This window comes from Mytilus galloprovincialis, chromosome 5 (assembly GCF_965363235.1).
Source record: "Mytilus galloprovincialis chromosome 5, xbMytGall1.hap1.1, whole genome shotgun sequence".
NCBI lineage: Eukaryota > Metazoa > Mollusca > Bivalvia > Mytilida > Mytilidae > Mytilus > Mytilus galloprovincialis.
The window spans coordinates 68,533,818-68,555,873 of record NC_134842.1 but is presented as its reverse complement, the minus strand read 5'-3'; the positions used below and the strand labels follow the sequence as shown (position 1 = coordinate 68,555,873).

At 30.7% G+C, this 22,056-nt stretch overlaps 1 protein-coding gene and 1 long non-coding RNA gene across 2 annotated transcripts; both read right to left on the bottom strand.

Moving 5' to 3' along the window:
- Window positions 1-501: 501 nt before the first annotated feature.
- On the bottom strand, window positions 502-14,590 carry LOC143074686 (uncharacterized). Its single transcript, XM_076250032.1, has 11 exons — window positions 13,627-14,590; window positions 13,311-13,409; window positions 12,197-12,295; window positions 9,122-9,321; window positions 7,575-7,920; window positions 6,679-6,870; window positions 6,047-6,309; window positions 4,965-5,214; window positions 3,333-3,663; window positions 1,829-1,870; window positions 502-876 (listed from the first exon to the last, which is right to left on the bottom strand). The coding sequence occupies exons 1-11, from the start codon at window positions 13,714-13,716 to the stop codon at window positions 584-586; spliced, it is 2,205 nt and encodes a 734-aa protein (XP_076106147.1). The 5' UTR covers window positions 13,717-14,590; the 3' UTR covers window positions 502-583.
- A 3,689-nt stretch (window positions 14,591-18,279) lies between these two features.
- Window positions 18,280-21,344, bottom strand: LOC143074685 (uncharacterized). Its single transcript, XR_012978005.1, has 3 exons — window positions 21,269-21,344; window positions 19,225-19,380; window positions 18,280-18,664 (listed from the first exon to the last, which is right to left on the bottom strand). It is a non-coding gene; the product is annotated as an uncharacterized LOC143074685 (long non-coding RNA).
- Between the last annotated feature and the right edge of the window lie 712 nt (window positions 21,345-22,056).

Below are 22,056 nucleotides of genomic sequence, written 5' to 3'. Positions count from 1 at the left end.
ACAAAAAAGCAAGGCTTAACATAAGCTTTAATTCAGTCAAGGACCTGGGATGTAGCGGATGTGTTCTTGTGTTTTTGAAAAGAATAGTTCAGTACCGATAAAACCATACTAATTGACACTGAAGTTGAGTATCAATATAAATTGCATACAACTGTTTTGAAAGAGTTGAGGAAGCTAAATACAAGAAATCAAAGATGTCAGATCATTTAACATTTCAGATATGTATTTATTATGTTTTGTTTATTAACATTTCAATCTCATGTGGCTGGGTTTTTGTTTATAATCACGTGGTTTAATGTACCCATTGTTCTGCTCCAGCCAGTTGGTTTGTCTCAGTTAAAACGATTGATCACATAATACAAAAGACAATGATACAATAAATTATAGGCATTGCTCTTACCAATGCATACAACCAATACCACATAGTAAGCTGGTATAGGCCTAAGCATGACAAAAAATTGACTGTTTAACCGAGAAAAGTAACAACATTTAGAAAATATTCAAAATTTATTTCTATATGACGCTATAATATCTATTCAATGAAGATAGATTTTTAATTTTTTTTTTTGATGTTTACATTTTCTTAACCATCTGGTTTGAATTCTACATTGTCTACAAAAGCTTTTTGAACGGCATCGGCTTCATTTCCCTTGCGTATCTTTTTAAGTGCTATAACTAAATTAAAAACCAAGGTTTCATTAGGCCTAGGAGGTCTCCATATTTCGAACATCGCGGTTTTAAATTCCAATGTTGACTCTATGCTCGATGGTTTCTCATCGGAGATATTCAATTTTACTCCAAGTGTGTAGCATTCATCTTCACTTAATTGTTGTCCGAGTCTAAATAATGATGATTTTCGAAGAACAGGAATCTTACCTTAAAGATTAAAAATATGAAAATGTCAACCTGGTAAAGTTATTATAAATATTGCAGTTTTCAAACACGAAGGATAATTAATATTTCATAAGTAATGAACAACTTTTAAATACTAACAAAAAAAATGTAACACCATCACCCCATTGTGTACTAAACAAAAAAAAATGAACATGTGGTTCTAAAAAAAAAATGACGAATACCCCAAAGAAAAAATTTCCACCGAATGTTTTACTTAAAATTAAATAATGTATCTTTGTGAATCATTTCAACAAGAATTAGCATAAAAAATATATACAATTTGCAAAAAAATGGCAGCCGTCAAGGAAGAGGGACGAACGATATTATAGGGAATTTAAACTCATGAATCAAATATAAACTGACAACGACATAGCTAAAAAAAAAAAGGAAGAAAAAAGGCAATGAACAGATAAGCAATATTATACACAACACAGCATAGAAAATAAAGTCTTAGCAACACAAACCCCACCTAAATTTAGTAGTGATCTCAGGAGCCATGGTAGGGTAAGTAGATACTGCTACACAAGTGACACTCAGTGTTTTGCTCATTTTAGTATAAACCAATTAATAAGTATAATTCGGAAGTCACAATTTTAGTTAGCGGCAGTCCTTTACTTTTTAAAGACCTAGGCTTAAAACTAAATAGATATTTTTTAGGGTTCATTACGCCATTCGTTTAATATCAAAAAATAAATTTGGTACTTTGTTGGTATTTTACATATATAGTGATCTTTCTGTTTCTATAATCATGCAAATATAACGCTCCTTATTATATGACTGTGTATTCACAGTGATATAATACACGTATCAAACTGGTTTTTATCAACAAAGAAAATATTATTCATTCAAACTGTAGAAAAATCAATTTACTTAATGGTTAAGCGTTTCTTTTTTTAATATGTTTACTTTTTAAATTAACTAATACTAAACTTACATTGTGAATCATCTATATTTACACGCACATCTTGGTTTTCATCTACAATATAATAAATGCTTAAAGTATACATTTGAAATAATACTATTTAAACATCAATTTGTTGATTTTATTTCAAAAAGTATAAATGTATTTAACTATTGCTGTAGTGTAAAGGCAAAATGTCTTTCGCTTACTCAATCATCATGACTATTGTTTTATTGTATTCGATATTTTGATCTTAAGCGTGGTACAAAACTAAAAAAAACATAATATGGATTCGAACAAACTGAAAAGGCGTCTGTTATTCGAACAGACTGATGCTAATGCCAACAACTCTATTACTGTTTACATTTTATATTTGTTCATGTATCATTTGTTAATGACGAAACTAAAAGACCGCATTCACTTTCAGACAATTGAATCTGACATCTAAACGTTTACAGCTTTCTAATTGTGAACTTTCCATTTCTAAAAAGCAGCATTCCAGCAGCACCTGGATCTCCCAATTGATACGATATTCCCTTGTTTGCATTTCCCATCATGATTGTCTTGACAGAGGGTTGCTGCTCACAAGGAAGCTATTAAACCAAGAGTTCCAAATGGTGAAGTTGAAATCATCCCTTTGTAAATTTTACGGACGCCATCACGAGTTGGTTGACCGTTATGGAATAACCGTTTCACAAATGATATCGGATATGTTCCTTTCGTCATAAATACAAGCCCCTTTCCTTCCATGAATGAGACCTACCGAATTGGACTATTTACCGGATTTGTTATCACATAAGCAACACGACGGGTGCCACATGTGGAGCAGGATCTGCTTACCCTTCCGGAGCACCTGAGATCACCCTAGTATTTTGGTGGGGTTCGTGTTGTTTATTTTTTGGTTTTTCTATGTTGTGTCATGTGTGCTGTTGTTTGTTTGTCTTTTTCATTTTTAGCCATGGCGTTGTCAGTTTGTTTTAGATTGATGAGTTTGACTGTCCCTTTAGTATCTTTCGTCCCTCTGTTGCTTTTGTTAAATCGAACAAACTGAAAAGGCGTATGTAATTCGAACAGACTGATGCTAATGCCGACAACTCTATTACTGTTTATTTGTTCATGTATTATTTGTTAATGACAAAACTGAAAGACCGCATTCACTTTCCGACAATTGAATCTGACATCTCGACGTTTGAATGTTTTTTTGAACTGTTTCAAAAATACTAAAATAAAATACCGAGCTCCAAGTGTAATTCCAAACGAAGTGTCGTTTATTTAATGGCACAATCAAATGCTTTAGAGAAAGAAGAACCTTTTCATCAAGGTAGCGACGATCTTGGAAATATCATTGGTTCATCTTTCTTCTAAGACACTGGTGATGTTTCATAAATTATGAGTAGCAGCTAAAAGCTCTTGAATAAAGAGTTTGCAATTGGTTAGACAGGATGACAATCTGGTCGTAAACAATGTGTTTATCATTTACCTGTATTTGTATCTTTAACAAACACATTAAAACAAATAAATAAAAACAATATAATACCAAACAGTTGTCCATCGATTGGTAATCTGACCAGTTCCTCAATACCATTTTCGATTGCTACTTTTCTAGATGTAGATGTTGCTACTTTAACCACGTTGTTACATAAGACCGACCATAGTCCAGGTTTGATTTTGTTTTCTAATTTATCAATAACAGTTTGTTCAACTATTTTCTTCGTAGTCCTGACCACAACGACGTCACCTATAGGTGGTTCTTGTTGTTCAGAAACAATATAAAACGTACAATAGTTCCTTTTCTTGTTATGGTTGAATATGATGTGTTCTTTTGAACTTCTAATTGTGTCTATCTGAAAATTTCCTTCTAAGGAAATCTAAGATTAGAAAAAAAAAAGATATATAAATAAAGACAACAATATTGTACTGCTGTTCGAAATTATTAAATCGATTGAGAAAAAAATCTTGGTTACAATCCAAAACTGAAATAGACACATCAAATATAAGACTACGTGTACGACACAACAGAAACATAACGTAAACATGTAACAGACACAGCAACGAACTTTAATAACAATGGCCATTTTCCTGACTTGGTACAGGACATTTTAAGAAAACAAATGGTGGGTTGAACCTGGTGTTGCCGCTAGCCAAACCTCTCACTTTTATGATAATGTTAAATATAACATTAAAATGTACACTTTACATGACAGCACTACAATACAAGTAAATGCAAGAACATGCAGGACAAAATAATACCGTAAAACATCCCAAATATTAAATACGCAGTCAGTGAGTTTCATTTAAGATAAAACCAGAGATCTTAACTGTCATTTGTTTGATGTATACGTGATAAAACATTTGTACTTCGACATGAACATTATTCAAGAAGTATCAAAATCACTTCTTATATCGTTCAATATAAATATAGTCATTTTTATAAATTTACTGTTTGTAAAGTATGAATTATTCGAAATACTATGGATTGTCGTATCAAAGGGATAAATGACCTTGGTCGTATTTGGGACAAGTTTCTGAAGATAGGGCCCTCAATGCTCCTCAAATTTAAATTTGTTTGATTTTATAAATATCTGAGCTTCACAAAAAAATCTTATGTATATGAAACGTTCATATGGCGTATCAAATTATAAGCCTTTAAAAAATAATTAGATAAGCAATTTTGGTGAGAAACATTTTCGGAAAAGAAATAAAATATCTTGATGATGCTATAGAAAACCACGATTTGTCAATCGTTTCTTTATTTGCAATTTTGTGTTAATTCTGTCTTTTTATTGGTTAAAGCACTACATGTAAAGGGAAACACATATAAACATTGTTCTAATTTAAAGGTATAGGTTTCCAAACTAACATTGTGTAATTCAGAATCAACATTAGATTTCTTCCTTTCATAGAGTAAGTATATGTAATAGAGAAGTACTACGTGACACTGAAACAGGTATCTTATATAGCATATTAAGTACGTTTTTACAGTCTGTTTTCTGTGAACACCAAAAAAAGAAATGCAAACATTGAAAACAATGTATTACAATAACCGAAATGAACATATAGTTTAGACTGGAAGCGAAGCATGTAAGTACACTTATGGACAGCTTAAAACTAGTATATGATGGTATTTAGCGAATGTAATTCAAAAACGAACATAATTATAGAAATATACCTTTAGCTTTTCCCCATCTTGAATTACACCGTCTCTGTATTCTATTGTCTGCAGTCTAAACCCCTTTTGTCTCCAAAATTTCCTTCTCTTTTTTCCAAAATGTTTCAATGCTATTTCAACTATTAAGGTCAATTTATTATCTGTCTCTTTCTTCAGACCTGCAAATATCTCTGTCGGTCTGTATTGGAGAACAGCCAACGTTGCGGATTTTGCACTGTTCTGGAAATTTTTCTTTGATCCAACAGCAAACCTGATTCCAACAAAAACATGCATTATCATAAAGGAATAATTATCATAGTAACTGCGTAACCGATTGCAGCAAACATTATGTTGCAAAGAAAGATAACATTATTTGTTGTATGCCTCATGTGCTGAAGATTGATAAGCATATCACATACACTACACCACATACTGCAATTTAGCGAATTAGCTATTGACTATAATATAACTTTAAGACATGAACTGATTCATCTATGTTGATAGTTTTTCAGCTCTAAAATGTAACCGAAATGAAATGTTTTGAACTCAAAAACACAACTTATTTTCATGACAAAAGATACATACACAAAACCATATTCATATTAGAGTCATGACATACATTTTTATCGAAAAAAATATTGAACCCGGAATTGAGAAGTTGAATTTATCTCGGATAACTTCTAGAATAGAGGGACAGGTAAACATATGAACTAATGATTAAGCAACACGAAGCATGATGTTAGGCAGGCTTAGAATTATTTGTTTTAAGTTTGATTAGATAGATGAACTTTGAGTTATCTAGTGAGATGGTCAATTGTCGTTCTTTCTGAAATTATCGTGTTCTGAGTTAAGCACAATACGAACAAAAAAATGCATGTAGAGGATATTTGTTTATTCCGATGCGGATGTAGATAGCATGTCCTCTAAAAGTAACAATATTTTGTTTTGCACAAAATACGATTTATCACTCATTCATACAACCTTCTGACGTCAACGTTGACTACCCATTTGAATGGTTTTGAGGTTTTGCTGTGTTTATAATGTCTAAGATATGTTAGCGGTATATTGTTCTTTTCACATACCAACATGTGATAAAAACCTACCATGTAAAATGTTCTGCACTGAATGATATCATGTTCCCTTCAATTTTTACATTTGTTGGACAAATTTCCCAATCTTTCTCTGTTTCTGGAATATCTTTATGTGAGGCTATTATTATTAGGTCATCGACAGATACAGTCAGTGAATGCAGAGGAAGTTTCACATTTACAGGTTTGGCAGGTTGGATTTTAGTCTGCATTGTTAAATCTATGACATTGGTGAACAAGACCGTTTCCTCACTGTTCCAATCATTCGTATTAGCCACCTCAAATGGAAAATCGATGCATTTTGATTTTTTAATTACAATTATTTTTGAAGTAATAATACAAAAAGTCGCTACAACATTATTTGTTAAAACCTATTAGCAACTATAAAATTAGATATCTATCTAAAAATCCTTCTCAAGAAATAAAAAATTGCTATATGGCAAATTGAAGAACAAAACACTCATTTTTGAAACATTTACAAAAAGACTTTATAAAAAGATTGCTTGCAATACAATCATTATGATAAAAATTATGATGGTAAAAAAACAGATTTATGTTTGTGTTCACATTAAAAAAAAACACTAATAATTAGATACTTATAGAAATATTTTTCTGTATTCTTATCAAATCATTTTTATACATCCTACATTAAGCATTAATTTTCCTGGTGACTTAAATGCTCCATCGGGTATGTTGATTTCTGCACTACTTTCTGATTGAGGAATAATTTTGACTGCTTCTTGCGTAACGTCAAACTCTTCTTGCCGAAGCTGTGATAATACAACGAACGTGGCCGTCTTCATTCTTGTTAAGTCTATTTTTATATTAAATTCCGTATACTGAAAAAAGTATTAGTGTCGATATAGATGCCTTAGTTTACATACATTAAATTCCAATAAAATAGAACTACAGCTATGGGTGGTAAACTGATGGAGTTATAACCGAACGACTTAAGATGCATTGTTTTTAGGCATATATCGGTTTGTAGTAAATAATAGATTAAAGATATATTTGATTACATAAATGCCGATACCATGACGTTATACCAATTGAAACATGTTCAAACATAAGAATAAAAAGAATGAAAATATAAATTTAAAAGATACAGATAATAAAATCACTAACATAACTTGTCTGTGTTAAACGTACAAACACAGAAAACCCCACCAGAAAAAAAAGATATGAATAGGAAAACCCCAAAAAGGGTGATTAGTTCAGAGCTTTTCAACAACCTAAATAAGTAAGATAGTCAAAATAAACCAAAGTTTTAAGGTTCATTTCTGTTTAAGTTTGCATAACAATTGATAATATATATATATCATCTGAGAAATCACTGCCTACATCAGTTTGACAATCAAGCCCAGTCTCTTAATTTAAGGAATATAGTACAGTCTCGTGTCAACAAGAAAATGTGTTTGCTTTCGAACTTTTTTCAGATTGTTATATTGATTTGATAGGAGTAAAAAAGATAATCACTATTGACCCAAGAAAGAGTACATACATCTGACTTTAATTGAACAAATGGTGATTTAAACAAACTAACCTCTTCTGGGTGCTCTCCGTCTGTAAATGACTGACCTGAAATATTGCCCTCTACAAAACCTTCTAATGGCATTATTACAACCAGCTGATTTTCTTCAACAAATCCTAGCACAGAGATGTCCAACTTTAAACATGTTGGAGTGTCACCCCATGTTTTAATTTCATAAACATCGCTGAAAATTCGGTCTTCAGAACCAAGATGTAATGAAATTTCAGTGTACTCTGGGATAATTTTTGAACAACATAAAAAAAAGTTGGTGCTAATATTGTCGGTATTGAGTGTGATGTCTTTGAATAATGAAATATCTTCACCAGGATTCACGTAGCAGACTCCAAAAGCATTGTTTCTACAATAAAAATACCTTTACTTTGATATTTTAATTGCAAAACGACTTATAGATACATATTTTCCATAATTTAACAGCTATCATTGTTCATTAAAAGTAACAGTTTCAGTAAGTTTTCGTATTTGTTATCATAAATAATAAAATATGCTATTGAACATATCACATATTATACAGAGCAAAGCAAAGGTATAATCAAAGTAAAGAGACCAAACTCAGCATAATCCAAATTAATGCACTTAAAATGATGTTGGTATATTATTATCTCAAAAGCAACAAGGGAAAACAAGAAGTATACATTATATCAGTTTGCAGAAAGATAAGTTTGCTTCATGATTTAAACATGTCAGCGGTTACAACCACTTAGATTTTAAATAGTTTTCCAAGGTACCAGGATTATAATTTTGTACGCCAGACGCTAGTTTCGTCTACATTTTGTACATAAGACTCATCAGTGACGCACATATCAAAATATTTATAAAGCCAAAAAAAGTACAAAGTTGAAAAGCATTGAGGATCCGAAATTCCAAAAAGTTTTGCCAAATACAGGTAAGGTAATTTATGCCCGGAATAAAAAACAATCCTATGTTTTTTCAAAAAAATTTAATGTCAACAGGAAATTTATATAAATGACCATATTATTGATATTCATGTCAACACCGAAGTGTTAACTACTGGGCTGGTGATACCCTAGGGGACTAAACGTCCACCAGCAGTAGCAATGTCAGATACTTGAAGATGTGGATGATATTTGCTGTTATAGTAAAATTGAAATCACAAAAATACTTAACTTCCTGGAAAATTCGAGAACTAAAGTTCCTATTCAAATGACAAAATTTAAAACACAAATACAACAAACGACTAGATAACAACTATCACTATATTCAAACATTCATTTATCAACACAATCAAGTAAACAAACATCTGGTCTACTCAGTCCACATCATCATTAAATGCTGTCAAAACCGATATGAAAAGCATTTACTAAGTGTTACGAGATATGTTTAGGGTCTGTTACGGAGTTGTTATACTGCTTACAAATATATATCAAAGTTCAGACTTATCATTTGAGTTTTCGATATAAAAATTTAAATATTTACAGTATTATTATGATTATTGACAGTTTATCCTGTTCCTCAGAAACTCTGAATAATCCCTCAAAAATAAAATATAATCGTTTGCATATTGTTGTATATTACAATACCCATAATTGTTCTCGGCTTCTCGTTCTAGTTGGTTTATTAATACTCTCATTATTTTCTGGTCTTCTTTGTTAAGAATATCGACATCAACACCTCCAACTGTCCAATCATCAATCGTTACTGATGATCCTAAACTACAAAGTAATTCTACAACCGCAGCGTCTTTTTTTGCAACTGCTATGTCTAAGGGACTTTGTCCTTTCTGAAAAAGAAGTATTACTTTTGAAAAAAAAATTAGTTAAGTCAGCTGCATCTAAATTAAAGAAAGAGATAACCAAGCAGATTTATTTACACAATGATTTTTATACTATATGATCTAATATCTGGTGACTTTTTTCCGAATTTCGGTTTACACCAGAAAACAAGATCAAATCTTAATCGTTTAACAAGTAATAATTATCAAATTAAACCATTACAATAATGTACTGAACGGATAGTATCTATTGACATCAAATTCAAAACAATCCATAATTATTGTTTATGTGTGTATTACTGTTATAGACAGGAATCGTTTTAATCCAATTAGCCAATTGAACGGTAGGCCGCTTTTTTTTTCGTTATGCCAAATCATGATGTTATAATGTAATTGAATAACAATTGGCAAAGCCAAAAACAAACAAAAACATGTATAAGCAGTCATGTAAATTTTTCATCAATATAAAAAATGTTCCATAATTGTACAACTGTATTTTCGTACATTACATGATCTTTATAAATCACACTAAAGCCTAACCACAACAAATATAACATATTTTCCATAACTATACAATTGTATTCTCGTACATTACATGATCTTCATATTTCACACGAAAGCCTTACCACATGTAACTTATTCATAAATATAAAATATGTTCCATAAGTATACAATTGTATTATCGTACAGTACATGATCTTCATAATTCACACGAAAGACTAACAATGTTAAATGTCAAAATAAGATTGACATTTAACTTGAACCCTAGTTAACAATGATAATAATATTGTGTAAGGTGGTTGTGGTGTCTTTCGCCATCTTGGATTGTGAAAAACAAAGAACCTATTGTCCAGATTTTATAACAAGTTAGCAAAATTTGATGCAGGAATGCCGATATTTAATGTGAATTTTAATATAAAAGAACCAATTTATAAGAATATATTTTATTTCATATCGGTTGAGAATAAGATTCTCTTATTGGATAAAAAGGGGTCACATGCCATTTATTATTCTTCAGTAATAAATTCCATCGGTCATTAACAGAACAAAACGGATCAGAAAACCGGTCGTTAACAAACTTTTACATGATAATGACCGGTGGGGCGTGGTTTCCGTCTGATAATGACCGTTGGGGCGTGGTTTATCTGTTAATGACCGATGGGGCGTGGTTTCTCTGTTTAGAGAGATGTACCTTTTTAAAGCATGTTCCTGTTTTTAATATTATATTTCAGTTGTTGAATTGTTTATTATATGTTTTCGTTAATAATAAAATTAAAGAGATCTTGATTAAGTATTTATATACTGAAAAATTGCACAAAAATGAATAGCAGTATTACTACGACTGGTCTTTACTCTTTGCCAATGAAATCGTACAACTACTCGAGTTCGCTTTAGGCATTTTGAATTTATGAGAATTTTCAAAAACATGGTTTCTCAATGAAATAAACATAATAGTTCTTGAAAAACTGGTCATCATCGTGATACATTGACTGCTCGTAGGACAGTGGTATTGACTGCGACAGTGATAATGAACTCGCCTTCGGCTCAGTCATTATCACTATCTTATTCAATACCACTGTCCTGTGGGCAGTCCATGTATCACGATAATGACCAGTTTTTCAAGAACTATTATATAAATATTATATTATATACTTAGATTTTTACAAGTGTAGATTTTTTTTTAAATGTTTTTAAATTGACATTTTAAGGGGAGGTTACTCTAAAACAGTGCATTTTCTGAAGGAATCTACATGGATTTTTCCTATTTTGCATTTTAGACGGAAAAAGCGCACGGTGACCCTATCTTTTCTTTTGATATTCTTAAAGCATTGTCTGAGAGCTATATTTTCCTAATTTATTTACAATTCTATCATTTTGTTTAGTTTCTAATCACAAAATGGTGTTTTTTCCTGTATATTCCATACACAATGTGTCATTTTGTCACAACCTGTAGCTTGCCAAAATGCGCGGTGACCTATCATTTTCATTATATTTTTGTACATCTATCAATAAGTAATACGTTTTGGCTAAGTATGAACAAATTCTCTCATTTTTATTTTAGACTCCCAAACCACTTTAAGTTAATTTGTTTGTGTAAACGTTATGGTCTGCCTAGTGTTCACGGCAAATATGACTGTCCGTATGCAATATCTATCAGCTGTGCTTTTATTCCCAACAACAATCTTAAACTAATCAGACAATACTTGTCATTAGTCATACAACTTGACAGTGTGATATTGATGAACTGTTCCAATTCTGTAGCATGCATCAGTCGATCGACATCATAAAAGGTCGAATGATAACAACAACAACTTTGTTGACAGCAAAAGTAAGGAACTCGTTTATTAAGTAGAAAATAAGAAAACATATTTTTTTCAAAAAGCCGAACTCAAAGGAAATTCTAAACGGAATGTCAACAAGCAAATGTCATTATCAAAAGCTAAAACATCGCAAACGAACATTGGCATTTATACTTCATCTTCCTGGATCTAACACCTGTCATATCACTGACTTGGTATATGCATGTTAATATATATATAAATAAAATATATATAACAAATTGTGGATTAAATATAGACTTTTAATAACATATATATCTTTTATCTCTCTTGAGTAATGGTAATATGTTCAACCAGATAAAAGCTGTTTATAACTAGTGCTCTTGTTACCAATGCATCAGACGATGGCATACCAAAATATTGGTAATAATAAAACACATTCCCATGCCTTTTATACACTCAGTATATGTTTACAAAATTATCATTTATAATATGTTATTCCTGTCGAACATTGTAAGAGATGTCAGCTTTATCTTTGTTCCTGTTGATTTTAGCCCTATGCACTTTATTTTTTCAGTATAGATTCATGTTAAAGTTTTACTTACATTGTTGACAACATTTATTGTTGAATTAAAGGCTACCAGCGCTACAACTGATTCAATGTTTGAATTTTTCACAGCTTTGAATAACGCAGTTTCACCCTCCTGATAATTGAAATAAATGTACACTGACAGTGTAAACAGCTATGCAATGAGATTACATTCTTATGTATTCAATATTGATTTCAATGTCCTTTTAGATTTAATAATAACAGTAATAATTGTTAAATAATAATCAAATATGCCAGGCATATAATCTAATACATAAGACCCATTTTTCGTCTACAAAAGACTCTTCAGTGACGTTTGATCAAATAAGTCAAAAGGCCGAAAAAGAAACAATTTGTAAACAGAAAATAAGTTTTTCCTTATAAACATGTTCATGATGTAGCTCGGGTTTTCTTTGACTCAAAACACATATCCAAATTTGTATGTACAATTCGTAAGAAAGTATATTCCTTCCAGTTCACTTTTTTTGTCTTGAAATGGTGCTGTGTATGTCTCTTATCATAAATATGATTGCTACGCACTTTTCGCTAAGATAATTGACTACTTCTTGCTTGGTCAAGGCAATTAAAGTCTGCTGATTTGTTAGTTAAAACTTTTTGAAAATTACCATTGGTAACTACAATACTTTCCGTATTTATGAATGTGATCTACCGAATAAGACTATTGACTGGATTTGTAATAACAAAATTAACACGACGGGTGCTCACCCTTTCAAAGCAGCTGAGATCACCCCAGTTTTTTGTGTTGCTTTGTCTTTAATTTTCTATGTTGTGGCTTCTGTACTATTATGTTTCTGTTTGTCTTTTAAGGATTAAGCCATGGCGTTGTCAGTTTGTTTTCAATCTATGATTTTGACTGTCCCTCTGGTATATTTTCCCCTCTACCGTCCATTGCAAAGCACATGAAATATTCTGTTTTATTTTTATTTTTATGTTTATTAGGCCTTTTCTCCTTTAGCCATGTTGCTTAATGTCCATTCGTTTTATTTTGAATGTCTATTTTGTATGTTCTATATTTATTATGTGATTATTACTATTACCTGAATCAAGTTTGCTCTTGAACATTGTTTTTGATCGAACTTGCATTGTTTTGGTTCTGTCAAACTATTTACCTCATCTCTTTGTTCAATGTCAACTCCATGCTGTGCTGCTGCGACAATTATTTCTGACAATCCTTCAGAACTTGCATAATGCAGACAGGTACATCCATTCTGATTAGATAAGAGCAAACAATTGATACACTACACAAATTGTTCGTTAAGATTTTTATCACAAATTGAAGAATTTCAATTATTTTAAATAGTATCAATATTTAATTCAGGAATCCGTGTTACACATGATTTAGAAAATTTGGTAGCATTTCGTATCTTAAAAATAAAATTGAAAATAAACTTTTTAGATAAAACATGTTGTTTAATCCTTCAATACCTCATCCGCATATTCTAAATCAGATCCTCCTTTGATTAGTTCTATTGCCTCTTTGCACTTTTTCGTCCTTACCAGTGATATCAGTTCCATTTTAAAATTACTGGATATACGTTATCTGTTATAAAATCCAAAGCAAAAAGGAGTATACATTCATACTAAACGATCAACTGCACTTAGAATACGGCAAATTATTCAAAACTCAAACATTATTATAACAAACATAATGGGGAAAATCTAAACAACGGTTTCAACTACTCAAACATTTCACCAATGTTCATCCTCTACAGGAACGACACTCCAAATAGGCATTTGTGGAGCAGGATCTGCTTATCCTTCCATAGCACATACGTGGAGATCATGTTGCTCAGTCCTTAGTTTTCTATGTTGTTTCTTGTGTACTTTTATTTTTCTGCTTGTCTTTTTTATTTTTAGCCATAGCGTTGTCAGTTTATTTTCGATTAATGAGTTTGATGGTTCCTCTTGTATCTTTCGCCCCTCTTTTGCTCACATAACAATATTGCTTGTCAAGACTTGTACATGTATGTATTCATCGCATTCAAGAGTAAAAATAATCATAGGAATTGAAGTGAAGGTTTACCTAAAAATAACTAGGAATCTTACCATAACATGTGCGATATTTTCTCAAGCACCTAAAGTAAGAGTGTTATAACGTCTATACACAGAGCATTTATGCAAGAGTGATACTGTTTCATGTATATTCGTTCTAAACACGAAGAAACTTGATAGTTGTGTGATACCATATTACTAATAAAATGCATGTTGGATTTTTATCTGTTTCTTTCTTTTTGCAATATTTTCAGTAAAATCGTCACGTACGCATAAAATATTAAACAAATTGATCGTAAAACAAGCAATACGTGATAGTGTTAAGACACATGTTATCGCACAATTCGTTGATTTACTTGACCTCAAATGTTGTTTGTTTGTTGTTAATTGCTCTTTCATCAATCTGTACACACATCACACTTCCAGTTGTTTTTACATATGCTACAACTATCATATCTTATATTAATTTACCTCAGTTTTGGTATATCAGAATTGAACAAATATTAAACTATGTGAAAGAGAACTAAAATTAATAAAAATCGTCCTTTGTTTCTTAAAATATAATTACATCACTTCTTATATATGTCACCATAACTTCATAACATTGAAAACAGTAAATCAAATAAAGTTTTGCGTACGATTTGCATTATTGGAGCACACACTGTACATGCATAATATATTAAGATTATCACTTCTTTTTTAAATCAATTTGAACTAAAACATACATACAGGTAATTATTTTCTCTCTTCACATACTTTACAACTGTTGTTAATGAAGTTGGAGCCTCAGTAATCATACGAAAATCTGTAGACATATTAAAACAATTATACAAAAAACGATATTGGATATATGACTATATGTAAAGATCAAATACGATCGTAACTATCGAAAATTAAAAAGACACTACCAAGGACAATATAATATGTCAATGTTCAAATACCGAATAAGCGATTGTAACGGATCAAACATTTAAAACAAAACCCACATTATATATATATATATATATATATATTGTTTGATTGATAATGCCAAAGAAAGTATAATTGAACCATATATTAATAGTTGACTGCTCTATAATCAATGATAATATGTTCATAATATTTATATTTGTAGTATGATAAAGACACATGTTTGATTCTGTCAATAAAGTATAATAAATCCCTACGGCCACATGTGTGACCTAATAAAATGTGCGAATATTTATTTACCTCAGGAACATATTCCCCGCAGATAGAAAAGTGCATGTAATGTATGTTTCACTTTAATGCGTTGTTTTGATTGGCTACCATCAAGTTCGTGTCATTTTGAATTAAACTTTATAATAATCGTGTTTTTATGATTATAGCGAAAACAAATGTAATCATTATCAGTATATATTTGTATTCTCCTTTTAAAATTGCCATACAGTAGAGTTGTAAAAACGTTGACTATACGAACATTTCTAGAATGTAGCGCTTTATACAAAATGAACATTGGTCAACGATTATACACTCTTATGAATTTACAAAAAGAGCATCCATTCCTTCAGTAAATGTTACTTTTTTTTTTAAATTTATATGCATTTTCTACCTGTAAACATATGTCATAGCTTAATTAAGCAGAAAAAGGTTGTAATTCCCTTATCTACAATGCATCATGGGAAACACTCGTTTATAACACAAAATGAATATTAAAATATGATGTAAAATTCAAACAAAGATTAACTAAAACACTGGTAATATAATTTAAAGAAAAAGTTATTCATTGTATTAACTGCTCAGGCGAATAACTTCAAACGACTCGTAAGTTTATCGACAAATTGGACAATGGAAACTAGATATAGTTACTGCTGTGCGTTTTAAATTGTAACACGTTAAAAAAAAAAAGGGAAAATAAATAATTCCCATTTTGGCCCGGTTTTGATATTAACTTTTTACATGAAGAATATGTACATTAATTTGTACAATAAGGACATTAAATACAAAAATAATCATAAATTCGTTAGATTCTTCTCATTTTATTTGGAAGAGAGTTTTGATACTCAAAGATAGTTACTTCAATTTGTATAAAACAGATTTTTTTCCACCTTAAATCGTATGTTTACTTCTATAACAGTCTAATCTAAAGAGTATTGACACTCTTTGTTGTATGGTGTTCTTTTATTTCTTGACTTCAAGAGCACGGCCTAGTACTATAAGTACCATGTATAATACCACAAAGTACTACTACTCTAGTTATAGCTCTTTTTACTAAAGAGTATCAATACTGCTCACATTTTTCAAAAATAGCAATACTCGAAAAAGCGTTACCTACCTCCAAAGTTAGAAAACTCCTGTGATTATTTTTCTAGAACCATTTTTTAGCATCTAGACTAGAGTTTTTTTTTTGACAGAGTATCGATACTCTTTGTAACTGTTTTCTAATTTAAGAGATTCGAAATTCTTCAAAACAGGTTTCTACAATGAGCATAATTAGAGTATTGATACTTTTGGAAATAGATTTCTAACTTGAGAGAATCAATATGCTTTTAAAAGATTTTCTACCTTGAGAGTATCGATACTCTTTTAAACAGTTATCCACCTCGAGAGTATCGATACTCTTTGAAATAGGTTTTATACCATGAATATATTGAGAGTATCGTTTTATACCATGAATATATTGAGAGTATCGATACTCTTTGAAATAGGTTTTATACCATAAGTATATTGAGAGTATCGATACTCTTTGAAAAATGGTATTTACCTCGAGAGTATCGATACTCTTTTAAACAGCTTTCTACTTTGGATATCCATACACTTTTAAAAGGTTTCTACCATGAGCATATTCAGAGTATCGATACTCTTTTAACACATAGTATGATTAGAGTATCGATACTCTTTTAACACGTGTTCCTACTTTGAGTATGATGAGAGTATCGATACTCTTTTTAAACATGTTTCTACCTTGGGTATTATGAGAGTATCGATATTATTTTATCTATTTTACGTTTTAAAAAAAACCATGGAAAGATTTTGAAAAAAAATAAGGACTAATATAAGACTATCCGAGATATTTATTGCTGCCTTCGGTCCATAGATACGAATGGAGTACACTAAAAAGTCGCAAAAGTTGAACTTTGAACATTAAATCTTTTAAAGCATGACAGCGTATAGCATCATGATGGATTGAGTAAAGTTCCCGAGAAAAAATGCAACCAAAATGTAACGGCGTGAGACGGACAGCAACACATTCAAATGTATTGCTTCTTTCTATGTGGTAAAAACAAGAATATAAATGAAGTTCATAATTTTTATATACTAAGTAACATGAACCCCATCAAAAACAGGAGGTATCTCAGGTGCTCCGGAAGGATAAGCAGATTTATTCCACATGTGGCACCTGTCGTGTTGCTCCGGTTAAAAGGGTCTCAATGACTATCAAAACAATAGAATATATATTATTATGTAACATTGACTGGAGAGAGTTCTATTTCGATTCTTTGAACATCATTCAAAAAGAGTCGAGCATTGATGCGTGTAAAAGTACTACCTTATTAATTGAGAATAATACAACTTTAGACAAGATCGCTATTTTAGTGTCTTGGATTTTCAACTTTTTTAATAGAGTCCCCGTTTAGTGATCATCATCTCCAATAAGGAATAATTTAATTTTGGGTGTAAAGCGTCATCTGATTGGCTGACGTTATTTTGTTATGAACTCATAAACATAATTTAGTCATGTGCCCGTGACGTCATCAACGTTTTTTCATGGTTTTCTACGGTTTAAAATGGAAATTATAAGAAATAACGCGCGTTATTCAGTATGCACCACATTTTTTATGTCTCAAATATATTGTAACTAGATCAACTATGCCACACGCTTCAATATTTAACCTTTATTCTGTATGATTCCACGTTTTATGCATGCAAAATATTAGGAAAAAAACAAATAAATTCATTGTTGTATATAAGTACATATTTTATTGCTTGATCATTATGAACGCTATTTTGAAATAAAGATTAAATATTATATCTTGTATTTTGTGTGTAAACATTACAATGTATAAACTTTTAATCATGTTTGCTTTGATATTAATAAGTTAATCTGATAGAATTAGTACTGTATAATTTAACGGAGACCTATCAAATAACATGATAAAAACAAAAACAAACCTAACGAAGAGAAGAGAAATAAAATATTATACATCATTATACAATATTGTATCTGTTTGACAACTGCACGTTAGAAATAATTGCCGATAGTAATCGTCGATCTCTGCCGTCAATCCAAGTACGATTGATGCCAGATTTTGATATTCTACTTTTAAGATGTGTTTTCAATAATATTTTCTGCAATGTTTTATGAATAAAAAAAAGTTTCACATTACATATGTTCGAAGATGGATAATAAAGTTCCTCAAGACTGATTTCCATATCTGGATTAAAAGGTCCACCAATACTGATTCCTTTAGATCGTGTGTACGTGCCCTCACCCTCAATTATTGACAATAATCTGAAAAAATTAAATGTTATTTTTTGGACAAAATGTTATCAAAATATTTGCAGATGTTGCGTCCTGCAATGACTTGCATTGTATAATACTGTCTGAGAAACTGAAAACTGCTTCACAGTAAAACTGTCTTAAATTGAATCTTTATCTGTATATATCAATTTGAATAAAAAATAATAGAACGGTGCAAAATTACAATGCCTTCAGGAACATGAAATTTAAACCCGATCATATACCCGATATACATGCAACTTTTTTACCATCACAACCACTCTTTCAGAGGTCTGTTGAAAGGTAAACTTTCTGGTCTATCTACTATAGTTTTCTAGAGTTGCTTTAAATTTTCCGAACTATACATGTCGTGCTTACTCATATAGCATATACCTATTGTATATTTTTTAAAGATTTTCTCGCCCTCAGTATGCACGTAATAATTGCCACTGGACATTAAGAATGCCTCACTATACATACAGATTTACGTGTTATTCTGATGGAAACTGTGTCAATTACAATCCACAAATAAACTTAGTGTATGTCAACATCTGTTACAAATTAATATTTACCTTTGAAGCCTCCCACAATAACTTCATCAAGATGTTCAACGTCAGATTGGAATCATGTTTATACTGATAAATAACAGTGAAAACAAATTTTTGATGTGTGCCATGGTTAATGGCACCAGTTACGTGTGTTTTCATTGGAATGGTTGAAGCAAGGTCCTGCAAAATAAAAACATGTTTACATGCTTTTCTATCTGACCTAAGACAATTCAAATTCAGCTCAAATATAAAAATACAATACATGATTGTTTTCCTTCAATCATTTTTTACCATGACGAGTTTTAAAAAAATATCTTTGTTGAAAAATCATCATAAAATAACATACAATTTTGTCTTATTTTGATATCCTGTCCTTTAATGTCGTGATTTTATAATATATACTACAATAACTATGAGTATATAAGGCAGCAACCATTTGATTTTCTGGGGGGGGGGGGGGGGCTATGGTTTTTTTTGGAAAAAAAAGTTTGTTTCCAGTTTTTGGAGAAAAAAATAATTTGTTTTTGATTCTGAGAAAAAAAAATTGTTTGTTTCACCCTCAGCTGCCACTATACATGTATGTAATGATAAAATTGAAAGGAAAAAATTGTTTTCGACTTGTCGCGAAAAAAATAGATTGTTCTATATATGTTAAATATGTCCAGAAAAAAAAATATAGCCCCCCCCCCCCCTAGAAAATCAAATGGTTGCTGCCTAAATAACACATTCAGATGATCTTTTGTTTTGTTAAAATTACTACAACTTATAATAATACAAAAAAATTCCAACCCTTGCATTATTACTAGTATAAAAAGTCCATGGTTACAGAACTGACTAGTAATTTACGTCCCCAGACTAATTATAAATAATAATTTTCCTAGGAATTCAAGTTCATCGTATTCCTAGATAAAAACGTCCATGTCCTTTTTTTATCATAAAAATATTTATGAATCAAATCATTTACATATGAACAATGGAACTTCAAATGTTCTATAATTATTTAAGAGATGTGCATTTTGATTTTTAATAAAATTCATATTCCCAGTCCAATTTTCCTAGAAAATCATGTCCATGTCATTAGGAATATAGTCCCTAGTGTAAACAGTGTATAACTTGCATGTTTTATTTGATACACTTTCCCAATGAAGTTCTTGCTATTACATGCATGAAATATTAAGTAGGGGTATGTTATTACATGTCAAACAAATTTTGGTGCTGAATCTTTATGTTAAGTAGTGAATTGGTCCAGTTCTAAAAGGTCAAATTTTATCACGTATGAAGCTGTCAAACTGAATTTTACACCCCCTTAACACAGAATTGTCAATATTTTGAGTTAGAGCTGGTAGAAGTTTCTATAATTTTGATATTATTTGTCTCACTGGTAGTACACTACACTGTAAAAATCTTTTTGAGAAAGAGCAGGTGCGATTTTTTTAATTTGAATTTATTGTCTAAAAGAAATGCACTACGAAATAACTGTGTTCTCGGGCCATTATTATTCCTAGGTAAAAATGTCCATGCCCTTTATTTTAAAAGGGTTTGAAAAGTGTTGTGTTTTATCATTGTTTAAGAGTTTTGCATCAATTTTTATTGCCTCATCCTTGTAAAAAGATTTGTCTGAAATAAATGTGTTTTTTTTTTATATAAAATGCACACTGTTTAAAAATATTACAGAAACAATTAACCACTAAAAACGTTTCTATATTTATATAGACATATATTGTCTCTAAGCTAGAAATGTTTGTACTTTCGTCTTTTGGAAAAATTGTACGGAGACAAACTACACAATTAAAGACTTATTCTCGGAAGATCTTTTGCATATAAAAGCTTATTCCATCGTAAAAAAGAACACATGATTAAAATTATAAGAATTTTGTCAAAAACATGGACAGTTGAGAATAAAGATATATACAACATGTATAAGTACATGATTATTCATAAATTTTGTTCGTGTCATTTATTTCTCAAAAACATACGTGTACTTATAATGACTGCATGGGCTGCTTTTTAGAATATAATTATGAAAATGAATTAATCTCAATCAAAATGTATCATAAACAAAACTTACTGATCTGATTTTAAAATGACTATAAAACTTCCTCCAAATGGCGTAAAAAGATGTTGTAGACATAAAATTATTGAAAGTTTAATTTCTGTGTCATTTGGTCTCTTGTGGAGAGTTGTCTCATTGACAATCATACCACCTCTTCCTTTTTATATTTAACGGCTGTATATTCTTCAAACACATGTAAGCATCATATAAAAAAAAGAACAAACATGTGTAATATTTCAATTTATTATTGCCGGTTATAGATCACTAAAAGTATTTCATTCGCAACTAATGTTATACAAAAGTCAAATCAATTTTCAAAATAATAATGGTTTCTAGTATGAGTTCTTTAAAAAAAAAAACTATAAACAAAGGTTCATTTTACCATTTCAGATAAAACCAACACAACGACTATGATAATGAAAAAAGTAGGTTCTTTGGCATTAAAGAAAGCTACGAAAAAGTGTGGATGCGAAAGAAAATGTACTTCTAAAAAATTCTATGAAAAAAAAGTTATAAAGAAATTGAGAACATTATATTGAACTCTAGACACGGAAGAAAGGGAGCAGTGGTTTTCTGGAAAATTTGAAGACTTTCAACCATCATCTGAAAGTACATGTAATCAAAGGTTTACTTTTCGTATAAATGTGGTTTGTCAACAAGCATGGTTACAAGGACATGGTATAACATAGAGTAGCTTTTACAGATACAGGACAAAATGGCAGAATAGTAGCCTAACAAGAAACTCGAAAGCGGGCCAGTCTTTCAGTGAACAAAAGCAAGCAGCTATCCATTGGTTGGGAAGA